Below are 19,501 nucleotides of genomic sequence, written 5' to 3'. Positions count from 1 at the left end.
TTACCAATCATCAACATCCCAATGTCGGTTTTGACAGGCCCAGGCGAGGTGTAAAGCTTTGTATCATACAATCATCAAGGATACACGAGTGGGCCTTCAGCTCCATAAGCTTATGTCGACGATATTTGGTTGAATGGTTCGCACACTGACACTAGATGGCCCAGCTCTGAAATCTGTAGCAATTTGCGGAAGGGTTGCACTTCTGTGAAGTTGAACGATTCTCTTCCGTCGCCGTTGGTCCCGTTCTTGCAAGATTCCGGCCGCAGCGTTGTCGGAAATTTAATGTTTTACGGGATACCTGATATTGGTACAGTCGTGAAATGGTGGTAGGGGAAAATACCCACTTTACCGCTACCTCGGAGATGCAGTGTGCCATCGCTCGTGCGCCGATTATAACACCAGGTTCAAACTGGGTTAAATCGTGATAACGTGCCGTTGTAGCAGCAGTAACCGATCTATCGAATGCGCCACACACGTGTTGTCTTATATAGGCGCTGCCGACCGCTGCGCCTTATTCTGAATGTTTTCATATCTCTGTTTTTGAATATGCATATCCGTAGGAGTTTCTTTGGCGCTTCAATGTAAATGTATCATACACAGAATTATGAGCTATTCCAACATTTCATGATCCTCGTTAGAAAGTGGCCGAGCGGTTCTAGGCGCTACAGTCTGGAACCGAGCGACCGCTACGGTCGCAGGTTCGAATCCTGCCTCGGGCATGGATGTGTGTGATGTCCTTAGGTTAGTTAGGTTTAAGTAGTTCTAAGTTCTAGGGGACTAATGACCTCAGATGTTAAGTCCCATAGTGCTCAGAGCCATTTTTGAACCTCGTTATAACGTTCATTAAGCGAAATCTGTGTCTTGAGATTGAGATAATACTGACGCTATACTTCTGACTACGAAGAACTGCTAACACTTACATGATATACAAACTAAATTATGTTGGCAATCCTGGATATCAATTTAGCAGTGCAGAGGAACATAATTATGCTTTGTGCTTTGGGCCAATATGAAAATGAATGTCCGAGTAGTCGATGATATAGCTTTCACGAATGTTCATATATACAATATGAGCCTACAGATAAAGATAAAGCTGGGTCACCATAAAATTAACAAATGTCAGGAGTACGCATATATAATACAGTATGAAAATTGTTGATGGTGTGCGTTAGGGCCTTATGGTCTCAGCGCCTGAAGTGTTGGTCCTCAGTACTATGTACGTAGCTGACTACCTGTGATGATATAAGCATTTCAGTTTAGATAAAATGTTCTCTGAGCAAGTGGGTAAATTATATTTATACCGATGCTGTGATGAGTTGTTTCATCAAACTTGCGACTGCTTTCAGATAATTAACGGTAGTTGATTTTTTCGTAATAGTAGGAAAGTGATAACCTGGTGCAAACGTAAAACCTTAAGTTTTTTATAAACTACTTTTTCTGGGTATTTGTGTTTGCACATTCAGACCTGTGGGCTCTGAGGGGCAAAATACACAGAGCGAAGGAATTATGAACAATTTGTACAAAAATCAGTCCGCATTTATAAGAATTGTTGACTGGGCAGTGGTCCCCGTGTCCATTTGTCGGTACACTGAAGGTAGCCGAGGACACATCTGGAGGAGGAAATAATATTCTCAGGAGAAGCAATGAAGCTGTTGAGGTTGACTAAAGATTGTAATTATGTCAGAGACAGGAAAGGAGTTGAAAGATCATCTTAATGTGAGAGATAATGAGACGAAAAGAGGTTATAAGATAAAAATGAACAAAGATGAACGAAGGATAACGGACTGTAGCCTAATTCAGGCGATGCTTGGGGAATGAGACAGGTACACTAAACGAAGGAAGTGAGTTTTGATGTTCGGGCAGCTGCTCCTGCCCGCTCGGAGGCGCCGCAGCCGCTGTCCAGCGTCAGGCTGGAGCCCCCTGCGGCCGTCACACGAGACCGCCTGCCTGTCCAGAAGAGTAAAACTCGGATGTCCGTCCGAGGGGGTAGCGTCAGTTCGAGGTACGAAACCCTGTGCGCACCTCGGTGTCTAGGATGTGACTGCTGCTAGATCAGCCGCGGGTGTGAACTGTGAACTGTGAAGATGGACCGATGCGCCGCGGCTATTTACTGGAGGCGTGTTCCACCAGACACCGAGTGAGCGCAGGCGGCAACAGCTGCGTGTCTGGGAACTCGCTACTGTGGTGCTCCACCTGCATTGCTGACGCACGGACAGGAGTGGGTAAATGAGCAGCGGTCGGTGTTGAGAGTGCAAGTCAGTTTATTAGGAAAATGAGCGGTACAGAGAGGGCGGAGTGCGGCGCGGCGCGGCGCGGCGCCCTACTGCGACTTGCGGAAGTGCGCGGCGAGCGGCCCGTCGTCCGGGTAGCCGGCCATCTCCTGCGGGATGACGGCCGACTCCTCGACGCCGGTGCACGGCCGGCACATGCACTCCAGCGGCGCCTTGGTCGACACCTGCGGGACAACAAACGGCGGGCGTCACAGCTCACGTCGTGAGGGGTGGGGGGCTCTGGGACTGTAGGAGGGGGCAGTGTGGCCACCGACACCAGGCTTGACACGGGTCTTACTACCAATACCGACGCCTAAAATTGTACCCACAGCTCGGATATAGGAACAAAGATATGGGTACATAATATTTGGTATCGGACCAATGTCTGAAATTGTGTCGGTACCTTAGTAATGCAAAAAAGGTAGGTTCTGATAACAGTTATTCGTATCACCTCTCACAGTAGTGTAAATACCCCAATAATATTTCAAGAGAGGTGTCGCTAATGATGCGGTATCTGATATCGACATCTAAAGGTCTCGATAATATCAGTAAAAGAATAGTAATACCAGTGCAACATTTGGGGTGAATATCAAGATCATAAATTGTAAAATACTTCAGTAATGTCATGAAAATACTGATATTTATGTTAGACATTGATACCAATATCGTCTTAATAGCTAATTAAAGTGAAACAAGGATTTCAATGCAATACAATATTTTGTACTGACAGAAACATGTTCAATCGAATGATTCCTTGATGTCGTCGGAAAACACATCAATACTATCTAAAACTGTAGGACACATTGATGAAACGGAAAAATATATTGATACGATACCAACACCTGAAATTGTACAAAACGTCAACAGTCTCACAGAAATTTCAATAGATACAATATTTGATATTAAGTCTAAAATAGTACTGCTACCTCGATCGTAATGGAAAGAAACATTAATGAACTGATAGAATACTACACGTAGAAAACAACCGCTAGAATGGTAGTTCTTCAAGTTTTCCCGCTGAATACTGCTTTCCATCATCATTTGGAGATGCATCTGTGGTAGCAGTATAAAAGAAGAAGCCCTCAATGCTGTAATTTTCAAACCGAAAGTGGTCCTAAGTTAAATCGATGACAATTCATATTTTGGTCGGATAGTACAGATAAATTATTGATGAACAACTTAGTTCTTCTCTCCAAAATATCACGGAGTAGGAAATGAATGATTGTCTACTGGTTTTGGACGTTATAGGGTTGTTTGTGGTGTTAATTTCAGCCTTATACGGACAGCATTAAACACAGAATTCAGAGTTCGAATGTACACTGATGAGAAAAAATATCGCAAAACCAAAAAATAATTAGTGTAATGTAATTTTCGGAACACTTTCGTCTAGGTAATATTTAAGTGATTAAGGATGCAAAGTTACAGGTTAGTGGAAGTTTGAGGTAAGTCATTGCAAATGTGTATGCTGTGACATTACCGACCCGTGTAAACGCCAGAATGTTGAATGCAAGCATGCAGACGTGTATGCATTGTGCCGTACAGGTGCCGGATGTCAGCTTGTGAGATGGGAATTGTATGTCTGCTGCACTCGGTCTGTCAGTGCAGGAATGGTTAATGCTCGTTGTGGATGACGTTGGAGTTGTCGTCCGATGATGTCCCGTTGTGCTCAACTGGAGACAGTTCTGGCGACGGAACGGGCCCTGGCAACATGTCGGCACGCTGCAAAGCATGTCGGGTACAACAGCGTTATGTGGGCTACGTTATCCGGTTGGAGAACAGCCCGTGGAATGCTGTTCACCAATGGCTGCAGAACGAATTTGCGACCGTGGTGTGTGGCATAACAAGGAGATCGGCCTGCTGGCACACCGGAGCGCTGCCCAGCCCGTGACTCCACTCAGGCGGGCTGGCTGCAGGCCCTCGACCTGCCTCCTGCTGACCGACGCGCGGCTTCCACCGGCACCGGACTGAGCCGGCTGCTTTTATCTGGAAATAAAGGCAGACCCATCCCTGAAGTCGCAAACGGCGGCGGTTTGGCGTCAGTGGAGTGCACCCTTCAGGGCGTGTGTCTCAGAGCTGTCCTCGAGTTAACCGATTTGTGAGAGTTGGTCTTGTCAGTGTGGTGCTGGCTGCTGCTGCAGATGCACGACAGCAGCCTACGTTCCCGTGGCCACCGCTGCCGGCGGTCGTGTTCACTGCGTGCATTCCTGCCGAGCCACTCTGCACTGTGGCGCAAGGAACACCCGGCTCCCTGTAGCCCTGTTACACGGCCTCGTTCAAACTCAGCGAGGTGCTGATAATGGCCTTTTTGTCACCTCTGAAGGTGACTCGACTAACATCGACTCACCGCGTTCAATCTCGACGACCGCTACAGCTAGGGCGCATTTCAAACAAACCTGATTTGCATCCTCGCAGTGGCTCTACTAGCGCCACTCTCGTGCCACCGGCACGAAATTTGAACAGACGTCATCTCGCGTATGAAGCAACGTGCACGGCAACTTTCGTCTATGTTGCACAACTGCTTCACGTTGCTGCGTTCGTTTTTCTCTCATTGTATTCGGTAAAAGTCAATGAGGAAGTTTTACTATGTGTCTAGCCATTCGAATTGTTTTCTGTAGATTTTAGGTAATAATTTTAAGATTTACAGAAATTATGATTAATATTAAATAATGACAGTTTCATTTTTTTATTGTCTGAGTGAGGGAAGGACTAAATGTGGAATGTGTGTTGCCTGTCAGTCTTTCGGACTGCACGAATAAGTAACTCAGCACAGAAGAGCTTGAGAATGTGGGTCCGTGCTGCATCTGAAGGTCACATGCATCGCGGAAATGGTGAATTATAAGAAGTGAATTTACGGTAGTTTTAAATTATGAAATGTACTTCAGTAGTTCAGGCATTTAAAGATGGAACTAATTTACTTTCAGAATGAGATTTTCACTCTGCAGCGGAGTGTGCGCTGATATGAAACTTCCTGGCAGATTAAAACTGTGTGCCCGACCGAGACTCGAACTCGGGACCTTTGACTTACTTTGCCTTACTTTGATTTGTTTATCTGAAACATATTATTTAATAACTGTGTCTATAGTGTTTTGGGAACGTGATCGGTTCGAGAAAGAGATCGTGGAACGGTGTTGATTAAACCTTGGGATTCAGCCAATCGGGAGTCAACGATCTTTGCTCACACTAGGCTTGTGATTGGATCAGAGATCTGGAGTCGGAAGGATAAGTGCTGAGCTCTTGTGATCGGATATGTTGCCCTCAACTGTGCAAAAATGTCCTAATTATGAGTAATTGTAAGATTTTAGGAGATTAATAAAACCACAAATGACGATTCGTCAAATTCGAGATGTGACATTATTTCGAATAATTAAAATTCCGTGTGGCGTACAGTGCAATTTTAAACGAGAACTCATAGTTCTAAATGAACATTGCCAGACATTGTACGAGCGTTCTAACTATAGAAATCCGTGTGTCTGTTCAATGTCAAGTTAGGGTGAAAACCTTAAACTGATTGCTTGAGACTGAAAGTGTTGGACGTGCGGAAGTCGTATGGCAAACTGTATGTAGGTAGGGCTCGACAGCGTATGTTTGTACATCGAAGTAGTAATGTATCGGTCTTCTCGTTCAATGACGTACTCTTTTGGTAGTTAGTCAGAAGTGAAACTTGAAATCATTTTTGCTCCCTGTCGGCACGTATAGTGGAACTATTTTTTCTTACAGCTGACACACAGAGTCAAGAATCCACCGACAGGTGGGTGAACTTTATTGCACAGCGCAACAAACTGCGCTGTCACAGGACGGAGCATCGGACAGCTCAGCAGACGTGCAGGGGCCGACGGAGTGGCCAAGGAGGCCGCGGGAGGGTGACTGGCAGAGGACGCGACCATCCGGGACGAGCTTTCTCAGCTGCAGTTAAAGGACGTTAGTCGTTTCACGTTCATACTGTGTCTTATCTGCTTGGCGGTTCAACAGGTGATTTATAATTTACTGGATCGGCATTTACTTCCATTTATTCTCAGACACGAGTCGTGTTGCTGTGCTGACCCTCTTGTCACCGAGTCGCCTTCTAGTCGGCTGTACGGCTAAGAACTGACAGATTGGAAGATTAAATATTTCTGTCCCAGAGGCACAGGAGAAAGGTATTATCAAGGTGTCGATACCTTGATGGTAGTGGGACTCATATTGTTATTTGATATCGACATCTAGAGCTAGAGTCGGACAACATCTAGAGAGTGAAAAAAGATTACGATACTGACACAATTGTGTGAGACCAAAAATTGTATCAGTAACCTTGGTAATAATGGGACAAAGGTGTTGATACCGATACGGTACGCTATTTGATATTGACTTCATCATGTTAACTTGTACGACACCTAAGTGATATCAGAAAAAACGATACAATAATTCTGAAATGATCGTATGGTATTGTTGGCCGGGAGGCCCCATGCAGGGACTTGCCAGTCAATAATGATGAAATGATGATGAAGAACGCACGACATCCAGTCATCACGAGGCAGAGAAAATCCCTAACCCCGCCGGGAATCGAACCCGGGACCCCATGCGCGGGAAGTGAGAACGCTACCGCAAAACCACGATCTGCGGACACAATAATTCTGATTGATAGCAACACACTGGTGTCTCACTCATATAAGGAAAAGATTAGCAATAATATAGTATTTGGTGTGAAACCCCTTAAACTAACGAATCTTTTTGATATTAATAAAAGCTATCACTGCTGTCTTATGTATTGTGTGTGGATAACACTGGAAGAAAAGTATACATAGTGAATGAATACCAAAATGTGAAATAATATTCGGAAAAAATAATCGATACAAATGCAATATTTGGTATTAGTGCCAGCACCTAAAACTGAATCAATATTTCGATAATATGGGAATAAAAGTATCAGTACCTATAGTTTAGCAAGGTATTGATTACTATGTGTGTATTTTTTGCTCGACAAAACAGAATTAATTAAAATACAAGGCAAAAGACAGAAATTGGTGTTTCTTGCTCATACCAATTTGAATATGAAATGAAATACCGCAAAACATTAAAGGACAAATATTCCGGAGACAAACTAAATTGAAGACTCACTATGTAGTGAAACTGAAAAACTGTACAAAACCAGTGTTCTACAGAACCAAGATTCTCTGCTTATTGCAGACAGCCACCTTAACCAATAAGGTATCCGATCATAGTTGCAGGTCCTACTCAGGTTTTCCACGGTGTCTGGTGTTTCCACCTCTGATTTCCAAACAGAAGTGTCACGAGTTTTCACAAAGGGTACATGGGAACAGGCTGTGCGGTGACGGGCGAGTTGTGGCGCCCTGAAAATATTCTGAGTTCGGAGTTGGCGTGGTCGCACAGGCCGCCGCTTGTCAGCAACCGCGTGGAGCCGAACTGTTAGCTGGAGGAAGAGGGGCAGCCCCAGCGCGTGGTCCAGGCCGGGGACTCCGTGTTGACGCTGTGTCGAGGAGTGGGCGTTGTGCTGGTGATGGGGATTTGTATGCCGGGAGTGCCAAAGACGGCGGACTTTGTGAAATCATAATGGCAGATATTTCACAGTTCATGTAAAAATTAATAATAGCCAGAGGAATCATGGTACCTTAAAAAGAAACATGTACATTACCATCATTTGCACGACGATTCTGATGGTGTAATCGGATTTTCAATATCTTTATTAGTTTAAAGTTTAGTATCTGACTCTAAATTATACAAGTAACACCGAGCAACGAATTTCCAAAATCTGAACGGTTCATCCGATTTTGTCGATCGACATGTCTTTAGAGAGCTATTAGTGTAAACCTAAATTGGTGTGAATTACATGCCTATGTAACTTGAATAGTACATGAGTAATTGGAGGTCAAAGTGGCCGATTACTATCGATCGCGCCAGGACACGAAGAAACGGTAGCAGGATGCTTATATTTTTTCGTCTATGTCTTTGTTTATATCCGATGTATACTACTCATGAAGAAATTGGTCAAATTTTTACTGTGTTTTAGGAAGCACAGAGACATTAGGCTACTGGCCTACTTTTGTTTCTGTTCCTTTGATATATGTTTATTTGATTTGTTTATGTATTTAATAATGTGTGTTAGAGCGTGTTTATTGTGCAGCCGTAGGAATATTTATTTAATTTCAAGTTATTTAAATGTAAATCCAGAATTTCGTATGTGGTTTCAATATGTTTGTGAGTGTGCGTTGACTTGGAGACATGCCGGGAATTCTTTAGCCACTCACAGCGCTCGTTACTACAGTTGCCGACTACCGAAGTCAACGGAGAGACTGTATGGAAGTGGGGGAGGAGCATCGGGTGGCGCAGGGCACGAGAGAGTGCTGGACAGGAAGGCGTGACGGCTGGTCACAGGAGACACTTGGAGAGTGGAGCAGTTCTGCACGTGGTCGCGGGGGATAGAGATATTTCGCAGTGACGACTTGTGCACTTGTGAGATTTCCGTGGCTTCTGCAGTGAAGACGTAGTATGCGTTTAGAAGTGATTATCTCACGATCTATGTTGCTCATAACTAATTACGTGAAGTAGGAATCTATTATTTCCTTGTTATTCAATTTATATTTTATTTAATTGCTGGACCATCGACAGCAATAAGTGCTTTACGGTAACAAATGGCATTCTTAAAGGTAGTTCTGCTATCGTACTCATCATTTAAAGTCGTTAAAATAGTACCCGCAGATTTTATTTAGTCGCAATCTTCCATTTATAAATTTCTATGTTACATTCAAAATTCGCAATTGTTGACCATTCGATTCATGTGTGTATTTATACTGTAGACTCAGCAGTATTTGGCACGTAATGCGGCAACTGTGTATCCCAGCCCCTAGACAACGAAACCAGCCAAAACTTTTGATGTACCACCTGCAAAACACGTAAACTGGTCCCCTTCTCTTTACACAGGAGGATTACAGTTCTACTGGATGTGCAAGATGGCCTTCCACCGCACTGGGATCGTGTTCGTGTCGTGTGCTCGCAATTGACCCCAGCATGAGGGATGAGACAAGTGGTATTTACCTTGCAGGACTTGGAAAATAATGTCCTCCTCCACCTCGTCCTCAGTACCATCATGATCATCATCATCATCATCATCATCACCACCATCATTGACGTCATCACCATTATCAAAGCTTCGCTTTCTCCCTGGAGATCCCAGACATTTCGGACGTGGAAGTTCCCTCCCTCCCTCTGCACCGGACTGGGCCAGCGTTGCACAATCAGCTTGAGTGGCAGAGGAGACGTCGGTGGTGGCGCTCGAACCTTGCAGGACTTGAGAAATCTGCTGCCGCCGCCCTACCGGCTGGCCAGCGCGTCGGGCCGGTGCTGTGGTGCGTGGGGTCGGCGGGCAGCCGGGCAGCCGCGCAGCCGCGCAGCCGCGCTACCTACCTTGCGGAACTTGCGCTCGCCGGGCTTGGCCTTGGGGCAGAAGAGTGAGACGCTGGCCTCGCGCTCGCCGCTCTCCTGGCAGCACATGCACGACCGCTCCATCTGCCAGATCTTGGACCCCGACACCTGCGGGCACACGCGCCGGCCGTCAGCAGCACACTCAGTCGACGCAGCTTATAACAATCGTCGCGATTTTATGCAATATTTCTCGATTTCCATCAGAACCACACCGAAGCCCATTGACAATGGCTCCACTTAATCGAGCGAAATTCTCGATTGGAATGACAATTTCGTAGTGGGAGGACACACGACTTTTTCTCAGATGGAGTTATGGAATGAGGTGGGGGCAACCTCAGACGATCACGTAGGCTCAGCCTTAGGTACGGCAGGTGGCAGGATACTGGGGAAAAGCAATCACTCTACAAATAAGAACGCTTGCAAAGCAGTCATATCGTCCTCGAATATTGTTCGTTGCCCGTACTAAATACAAATAACAGCTAATACTGTTTACAGATTTTTTTGATCAAAGAGAGAGAGAGCCATTCAAACGCTGAAGGACGCAAACTGGCAGCTGCTCGAAGACAGACACGAAATATGCCTCAAAACCTGGCGTGTACAAGTTAAGGAGGGAAGCAACTATTGCGTAATGTGTCACTGCCGACTAGCGTAGCTCTGTGAATGTACCTGACTGCATTGTGTGTTCGCACCCCCGGCCGTTGTGGCCTAGCGGTTCTAGGCACTTCAGTCGGGAATCGCGCTGCTGCAACGGTTGCAGGTTCGAATCCTGCCTCGGGCATGGATGTGTTTGATGTCCTTAGGTTAGTTAGGTTTAAGTAGTTCTAAGTCTAGGGGACTGATGACCTCAGATGTTAAGTCCCATAGTGCTTGGAGCCATTTGAATTTTGTGTTCTCACCTCTCTCCATATGAGGCTATGTGATGCACCGGGGAGCACTGTCAAACGTAATCGTTTCGGTGGTCGAAGTGTTACGGTGTGAGGATCATAATGTTGCACGGCCGTTCTGACCTCCGAAACTCTGAACACGGTACACTCGCTGGTCACTGTCATTCCGGGACTCTACTCCTTCCCCGTGTGGCTTTCTTCAGGGATGCATTCGTCTCTGACTTAATTTTTACAGATGACAGTACGAGATCTCACTGAACAGCCCAGGAGTAAGAGTTCTCAGAAGGAAGAGGTATCCGACGAGTGCTGAGCTCGCTCGCATCGAGCCCGTGTTGCAGCGTGCAGCAGCTGTGAGCGGCGCTGGCGCAGCAGTGGAAGGCCGCGCCGCACCCGGGCAGCCCGGCGCGGGGCGTGCAGCGCTTCCCGCGGTCATGAGACACTCTAATGAGAACCGTGTCCCACCTTCCGTAATGTTCAGCCAATCACCACAACTCGCGTTGACCTCAGTGTACGAACTGTCTTTCAATACAGGTCCCCTTCCTGCTCGTTTCATTGCGCATTTCTTTCGGTTACCCTGTCTGCTGTACTGCACTGTACTACACCGTAGCAGTGCTTTCTATGTACGATCCAAGTTTCGCGGAGCTGCGTTACTTAGCGGTCACACATTATGCAAACGTGACTCTCGTCCTTAAGTTCTGCACACCATTGTAGTGCCAAGAACTGCTATTAAATGGTTCAAATGACTCTAAGCACCATGCGACTTAACTTCTAAGGTCATCAGTCCCCTAGAACTTACAACTACTTAAACCTAACTAACCTAAGGACATCACACACATCCATGCCCGAGGCAGGATTCGAAGCTGCGACGGTAGCGGTCGCGCGGTTCCAGACTGTAGCGCCTAGAACCGCTCAGCCACTGAGGCCGGCGAACTGCTATTACATGGGGAATGTAGGCATAAAGTAAAACCCCCTGCATACTGCTCCCAGAGTCACCAGACAGACTGCACCACACACGGAGACCTTTACACAATAATTCTTGCGTCCCTCCACACGTGAAGGGTTTCGGAAGGAGACCTACTATCTGGTACAATGGGAAGTACCTTTGCCATGCACTTCACAGTTGTTTGCTCAGTATGTGTGTACGTAGATGTGACGATAGACTCAACAGGTCTGGATGGTTTGTCTGTGCTAAGAAGCTATGGCCCTTGCATAGAGTATTAACTGAAAACAAGTTTACCTTTCTTTGGCATTTGTCGCATGTGATCTGTTTTCTTTGACTAGGCTAACCCGCCAAAGATCAACAATGGGCAGCATTATGGGAGATATAAAGCATAAAAAACTGGAGGTATCATCTACTTGCCAAAGGAGTATTGTTTCTTCAGCATGAACCATCATGCGTTGCAAATGCGATTAATGAAAAGAAATAATTTAAAGTCTATAATAATTAGTTACTTAATTTTTATATAATAATAATCATCTGACAATTTAAAAATAATAAAAACAAATCTTTTTCATTGTGAAATGCGAATATAACAATTTAAAGGATTCACTCTCTAGTGGTTATTTAGAAGGAGAAGTCACATGTGTCGTATCGTGTTATTGTAATTACGGACACTAATTGCATGAAAGAGTGTCATTCATACTGTTTGTGTGTGTGTCAGAGAGAGAGAGGGAGGGAAGAAGGGCGGGAGGGAGGGGGGTGGCCAATAAGCATTGCCCGTTGTTTACGTTTGGTGTGCGTGCTGCACCGGGGCCCGTGCTGCGGCCCTCGCCTCCTCGCCACTGGTCCGCCGGGCACGACTGCCCCGTCCCACCGCCGCCAGCAGGATGCCTCCCACACGGCTACAGCCCACTTACCATTACTTTTCCGCGAAGAAACAAAAACAACGATAAGAAAACATTTTTTAGATGCTGACATTTATAGTTCGAAAAAAAATAGCGTCGAAGCTGAAATTTTATCATTTGTTTTCTATTACAGAAGTAGATATTCTGAAAGGTAAGCTATGTGTAAAGTACAAACCGATATCTGTTTTACTTTTAGTCTTTCATACCAGGAAGTGTTTGTCGAATTATATGTGCTTAAATCATAGTAACTAGCTTCGTCCGTATCCTCTATTAGGTGTTGGTGACCGCCAACGATAGCTGAGTAGTCATCGCGACGTAATGGTAATCCTAAGGGCCCGAGTTAGATTCCCGGCTGGGTCGGAGATTTTCTCCTCTCAGGGACTGGGTGTTGAGCTCCAGCCGATGTGGACGAGTGGTTCTAGGCGCTTCAGTCTGGAACCGCGCTCCTGCTACGGTCGCAGGTTCGAATCCTGTCTCGGGCACGGATGTGTGTGTTGTCCTTAGGTTAGTTAGGTTTAAGTAGTTCTAAGTTCTAGGGGACTGAAGACCTCAAATGTTAAGCCCCTTAGTGCTTAGAGCCAGTTGAACCATTTGAACTGGTTGTTGAGTTGTCCTAATCATCATTAGTTCATCCCCATCTACGCGCAAGTCGCCCAAGTGTCGTCAAGTCGAAAGACTTGCACCCGGCGAACGATCTACCCGACGGGAGGCCCTAGTCACACTCGTGGTCATTACTGGTATAGTTTGTGACGCGGCAAATGTCAATACGGAAGTCAGAATCTTGCGGTACGTGTTCCGACGCGTCAGTTCCATATAAGTGAACACATTAACTGTCCGTCCTTGCAACACTTTCAGCTTACATGGCAGTGGAAGCACGGGCGCACAGTCTTTGATGCGAGCTTGAAATAAGACAAGACACGGAGTCCCAGGAGTGACTGCGGAGAACACGAAATCAACTCGTAAACTGTCCAGATAACACATAGCACGGCCTACAGACCTGATCGCAAAATAATCCAACAGACACGTGCAAGCACCATCCGCAGCCCCCTGTCCACTGCACCGCACTGGAGGCTAGCAGTGAAGGGACGCGACCGTCAGCTGCAAAGTCACGCACAGCTGCCCGCAATCATGAAGCAGCGACACACAACCAGCAGTCCGGACCGTGCGCTTGTATGTTTTTTAACGTTGCTGTTGCGATCACAGTATACCTGCAGTACGGTTCCAGTGGGAGCACTGTTCACCATAGTTTTCTTCAGAGGAGACTTTCAGCACTAAAATTATTTTCCACAGATTGCTAAATTGCACTCACAGTTAAACCCACAAAACTCGCTTACTGATCATCAAATACATACATACTAGACTCACAAGACTATCGAAAGCCACGAACATACACTCCTGGAAATGGAAAAAAGAACACATTGACACCGGTGTGTCAGACCCACCATACTTGCTCCGGACACTGCGAGAGGGCTGTACAAGCAATGATCACACGCACGGCACAGCGGACACACCAGGAACCGCGGTGTTGGCCGTCGAATGGCGCTAGCTGCGCAGCATTTGTGCACCGCCGCCGTCAGTGTCAGCCAGTTTGCCGTGGCATACGGAGTTCCATCGCAGTCTTTAACACTGGTAGCATGCCGCGACAGCGTGGACGTGAACCGTATGTGCAGTTGACGGACTTTGAGCGAGGGCATATAGTGGGCATCCGGGAGGCCGGGTGGACGTACCGCCGAATTGCTCAACACGTGGGGCGTGAGGTCTCCACAGTACATCGATGTTGTCGCCAGTGGTCGGCGGAAGGTGCACGTGCCCGTCGACCTGGGACCGGACCGCAGCGACGCACGGATGCACGCCAAGACCGTAGGATCCTACGCAGTGCCGTAGGGGACCGCACCGCCACTTCCCAGCAAATTAGGGACACTGTTGCTCCTGGGGTATCGGCGAGGACCATTCGCAACCGTCTCCATGAAGCTGGGCTACGGTCCCACACACCGTTAGGCCGTCTTCTGCTCACGCCCCAACATTGTGCAGCCCGCCTCCAGTGGTGTCGCGACAGGCGTGAATGGAGGGACGAATGGAGACGTGTCGTCTTCAGCGATGAGAGTCGCTTCTGCCTTGGTGCCAATGATGGTCGTATGCGTGATTGGCGCCGTGCAGGTGAGCGCCACAATAAGGACTGCATACGACCGAGGCACACAGGGCCAACACCCGGCATCATGGTGTGGGGAGCGATCTCCTACACTGGCCGTACACCACTGGTGATCGTCGAGGGGACACTGAATAGTGCACGGTACATCCAAACCGTCATCGAACCCATCGTTCTACCATTCCTAGACCGGCAAGGGAACTTGATGTTCCAACAGGACAATGCACGTCCGCATGTATCCCGTGCCACCCAACGTGCTCTAGAAGGTGTACGTCAACTACCCAGGCCAGCAAGATCTCCGGATCTGTCCCCCATTGAGCATGTTTGGGACTGGATGAAGCGTCGTCTCACGCGGTCTGCATGTCCAGCACGAACGCTGGTCCAACTGAGGCGCCAGGTGGAAATGGCATGGCAAGCCGTTCCACAGGACTACATCCAGCATCTCTACGATCGTCTCCATGGGAGAATAGCAGCCTGCATTGCTGCGAAAGGTGGATATACACTGCACTAGTGCCGACATTGTGCATGCTCTGTTGCCTGTGTCTATGTGCCTGTGGTTCTGTCAGTGTGATCATGTGATGTATCTGACCCCAGCAATGTGTCAATAAAGTTTCCCCTTCCTGGGACAATGAATTCACGGTGTTCTTATTTCAATTTCCAGGAGTGTATTTACCAATCTAACAACATTTAAATATCATTATGATTGACACAACAGTCTGACACTGATCGATGTACACCTAATTTCTGCACTTGACGGTCGTAGTTCAGGAATGAATATTCATATCTATAGAGTGCATAATTTTCCACGTAAAAAATCTCGCTCATACCCTCGCGGTTATCTATTTCTATACATCCCTCATTACAGGACACACACTCACCTTTTCTAGTCATGTCACAACATAAGCCACAGTAACTTAACAATATGATATATACACATTTTGCACAAACAGTGCAGTTATCTTTTATATCTGTACAGCATCTGAAAAAATTATGGTATGCCTACATTCACCACAGCTATATGTCGCGATGTGTCTCAGCGCTAGGGAAGCACCGTCAGCCATTCCTTTCTTTTTACAGACGTCACATTCAGTGGCAATAAACTATTTTACACTGATCACCATATTGCACCGCCAACTACACCTCGCAAAGTGCCATACATATCGTCACATACGGAAAGACTCTTACTCAATTACACTGCTCTCCCACTGAGGACAAGAGCCTGAACATTAGAGTGTGAAACCGATCTCCATCCCAGCAATATATCACCGCGTACTGTGCCGATGTAATAAACATGCAATCCATATCCTGCGCCATACAACATAATCCTTTTTACATCAGAGCACCCTCAGCAGACCGAAGTCGCACTCAGAACTGTTCTACAAATTTGGGATCGTCACCCTCGGCACAAACGCGTTACTGTTTCTGATCCGAACCTGCTTCCTTGCCTGTTCACTCTTCTATGCACATCTCCAGACTCGAGGATTATAAGAACACATGTATTTTCGCATGGTTTGCCATAATATTATACCATTTTTGCGGCACTTCTCTATATTAAGCACTAGGCAGCGTCCTACCGATCGCTAGCGCAACATAATTCCCAAGGTATAGACTGGAAATTATTTCTCTACAAACCCCAAACTTTAGAGAGTTGCAGCATGCTGTAAACCACTGAATAACTACAAACAAATAGAGGAAACTGAATTTCCACTCTCGAATACCGATGTTGGTGATGTAGCAGGTTCCAATTCATCCCTATAATTTACAAGCCAACTAAGGTGTTTCCCATGTCTAGAGAACAGGCAAACGTGTCTTCCACATGCTAGATGCACAATCCACACTAAATCTTCTCTCAACTAAATAAAGGCGCGAATTGTGCAGAAGCAGACAACCAAACAATTTACATGGGAGTCAATAACGCTCCTGTGCAAACGCACCTCCATACACAATCTTCCCAGATTTACACTTGACCACAAATGCTGCTCAACACATAGTATTAGTTGACTATTCGGTTGTCTAGATGATGGCAAAGTTAGATACATTCCTACACTCCAACAGACCTCTGCATTCGGATACCTTCTGCAGTCAACAGGAAACATGAATCATTAGCACTGTAGGCCATGCATACACGGAATAATTCTAGAAAACCGGTCATGCATATGTTTTATCACTAAACTGACAATTAAATGTTATGATTGTGGTCTCATTTGAATGGCATTGGACAGTGAGCGATGTATTGGAAATGTACCCTGCTGATGGCTGTGGCTCTGGAAATGGAAATATCTTTACCTTCCTTATGACTGGACATAGTCCTTTCCTTTACACATGTCGGAACACAAACACATACATAGTAAGCCTAATGCGAACGTATCAACCACCCCCCACTACTACCAAGTATAATACTTGACCAATAAATGATTCCACACTATGTGAAACAATAATGACCCAAAATAAACGATGGCTGGAAATGTTTCTTAGGTTTTTCTTGCTAGTGCAACCCCTGTGCCTTAGAAAGAGAGACGTAGTCGGCCAGACGTTAAAAAAGGAAACCGATCGCAACAAGTACTGTATGTTACTCTAACAAGCTATCTTGGTTCTTCAGGTGCACACAAGTATCCATGTTAAAAGCTATACCCGCTGTATGAATCGAAGTACAAAATTGCCTCTGAATGAGGTGGTTTTTTCCGGACAAATGTCGTGACAGTGATCGTAGGAATGTGTATTATCAGACCAACACGTTGCCCATGATGCAACATCGTAATAAAATTACTGCATTTTGAAAGTGGTTCAGCTAAGGAATATTGTATGTAAAGCGGTATTTGCGACTCCCTCACACCGCCTCAGCTAGATAATTCTATAGTATTGGTAGCGCATTCTGTCTCAGTACCATATCAGAGGTTCTGCGATACGTCCACTGAGCTATAGCCGATGACTGATTGAATAGTAGTAGACGATGTGCCGAGTGAGGTTATAAGAAAATGCACACTAGCTTCTCAGATCTCTAGTGTTACGCTATCCGCTAGAAATGATGTCTGGGATTTGGAAACAGGTTTTTCCCTTCAAGCACATACATGAATCGGATCACATACACAAGTGAATCATATTTCCGGCACTCTCATGTCTCGCAACGAGTCACCTTCCTCGAACCTGTCTACTACAGTAAAATTGCAACTTGGTTTTAGCCAGTTCCTACGCATCTTGCAGCTGCGCCCATTTCTACAGCTACGCTCATGTAATCGTTCCATTTTAAGTCGGAACTGAGCAGAAGTCGACGAAAACCATACCTACCACCTTCTGCAACCCGTGTAGAAACAAAGCGACCTGAGTTAGTGCGACAGGAGCATGTTTTGAGCATTCGATGGAAACGCGCGCATTGTGGTGCATCCCAAAACTACATACAAGTACTACAGATCCGCGACCATTCAAATCTATCACCGCAACATGCTATAAACGTTATTGTCTATCCCCAAACAGAGAAATACTAATAACTACAGAAGTTCCACTAACTTTATGCTAAATAGAACTCACCAGGCACCATTGCTACCGAGCGAGGTGGCGCAGTGGTTAGACACTGGACTCGCATTCGGGAGGACGACGGTTCAATCCCGCGTCCGGCCATCCTGATTTAGGTTTCCCGTGATTTCCCTAAATCGCTCCAGGCAAATGCCGGGATGGTTCCTTTCAAAGGGCACGGCCGACTTCCTTCCCCGTCCTTCCCTAATCCGATGAGACCGATGACCTCGCTGTCTGGTCTCCTTCCCCAAACCAACCAACCAACCAACCAGCACCATTGCTCGCGCGATGACGCAAAGCTGCCGTGCGGCTCCAGGGCGGAGAGGGAGATTTCACAATGCTTCCCGAGAATAGCGCAGCGTGCAGCCCTGCAAGCATTCCTAACCTAACACCTCGTCCTTCACCTCAAACTGCGGCTGCTACTGCTGCCCGTGTGGAACGATCCTACTAAATATACAGCCACTGCAGAGGCCACTTTGAAGTTTGATCACCTATACTGTAGACGAATGAACGTACCCCATAGACTATACTAAGTCGCAAAAGACGCTCCATCCGGTCCTGTTTGAAACAATGTTTTCTAACACGCTTTGCACGAGATCAAACATTTCCTTTTTCTGCCACGTCTTTGGATCCTGTGCCAGGTTCTAAACTGACATTAAGATGTGATCCATGGCCTTTCGCAGGAAACTAGAAGTTGCATGATGTAAATAATGCTCTTACGGTGGATACTGTAACACGCCATACATCGGCTGATTTTAAATAAAAGTTACAACATAAGGAAACTGAAAGAGTTTGCTCGCGTTGTGGAAAGTCTCCAAACTACAGTCCGAAGGTGATTCACGAGCTCTACATTTAGACTCGTCTTTCATACTGACGGAATCACACTGATTCCTCATATTGCAGTCATGTACGCAAACAATGTTTCACTGCTACCAACCCTCAGAAGGTGTCACCCATCCACAAAACTTATTCCCCAACTCAGACAAGCGCTGTCAGTCAATCATTATGTGGTAACCAACAGCGCGCCAGTGCACGGTTGGGATGGAAAAGACAGCGACGATGTACTGTAATAATAGGCATCACAGTTGATGGTGCGAACAATTTTAGCAATTTTACAGTAACTTCAACACATGCCAATGATGTGACAGCATGTTTCCCCAACTTCAGTATCATAGCTAAACCAACCATTCTCCACTTTGCGAGCATAATTGCGAACATGGATAATGACTGTGCAGTACATTCATTCAGTGCTAATTCTCGAACACATAAATCGTCAAAGTATAGCAGACATCGCTCCACATATTTCTAACACTTCGAGCATAGTGATTAATTTACGATCTATCTCTATGCGTATGGGGATCACAGAGCATTCTCGCTGTCTTAGGGTAAAATTAGAGAGTGAAAGACCATTCTCACACTGTCATTGACCA

At 46.2% G+C, this 19,501-nt stretch overlaps 1 protein-coding gene across 1 annotated transcript in view; it reads right to left on the bottom strand.

Annotated features, from left to right (window-relative positions):
• Positions 1-2,255: 2,255 nt before the first annotated feature.
• The window catches only part of LOC126416535 (bursicon-like), a 31,082-nt gene continuing 13,836 nt past the window's right edge, over positions 2,256-19,501 (bottom strand). The window contains exons 4-5 of the mRNA XM_050084282.1: positions 9,669-9,794; positions 2,256-2,455 (exon numbers count right to left, since the gene is read on the bottom strand). Of these exons, the coding sequence (XP_049940239.1) occupies positions 2,321-2,455; positions 9,669-9,794 (261 nt within the window). The 3' untranslated portion in view covers positions 2,256-2,320. The remainder of the gene's footprint in view (positions 2,456-9,668; positions 9,795-19,501) is intronic.

The sequence above is a fragment of the Schistocerca serialis genome, chromosome 8, assembly GCF_023864345.2.
Source record: "Schistocerca serialis cubense isolate TAMUIC-IGC-003099 chromosome 8, iqSchSeri2.2, whole genome shotgun sequence".
Lineage (NCBI taxonomy): Eukaryota > Metazoa > Arthropoda > Insecta > Orthoptera > Acrididae > Schistocerca > Schistocerca serialis.
This window is presented reverse-complemented; position numbering and strand designations above follow the sequence as displayed.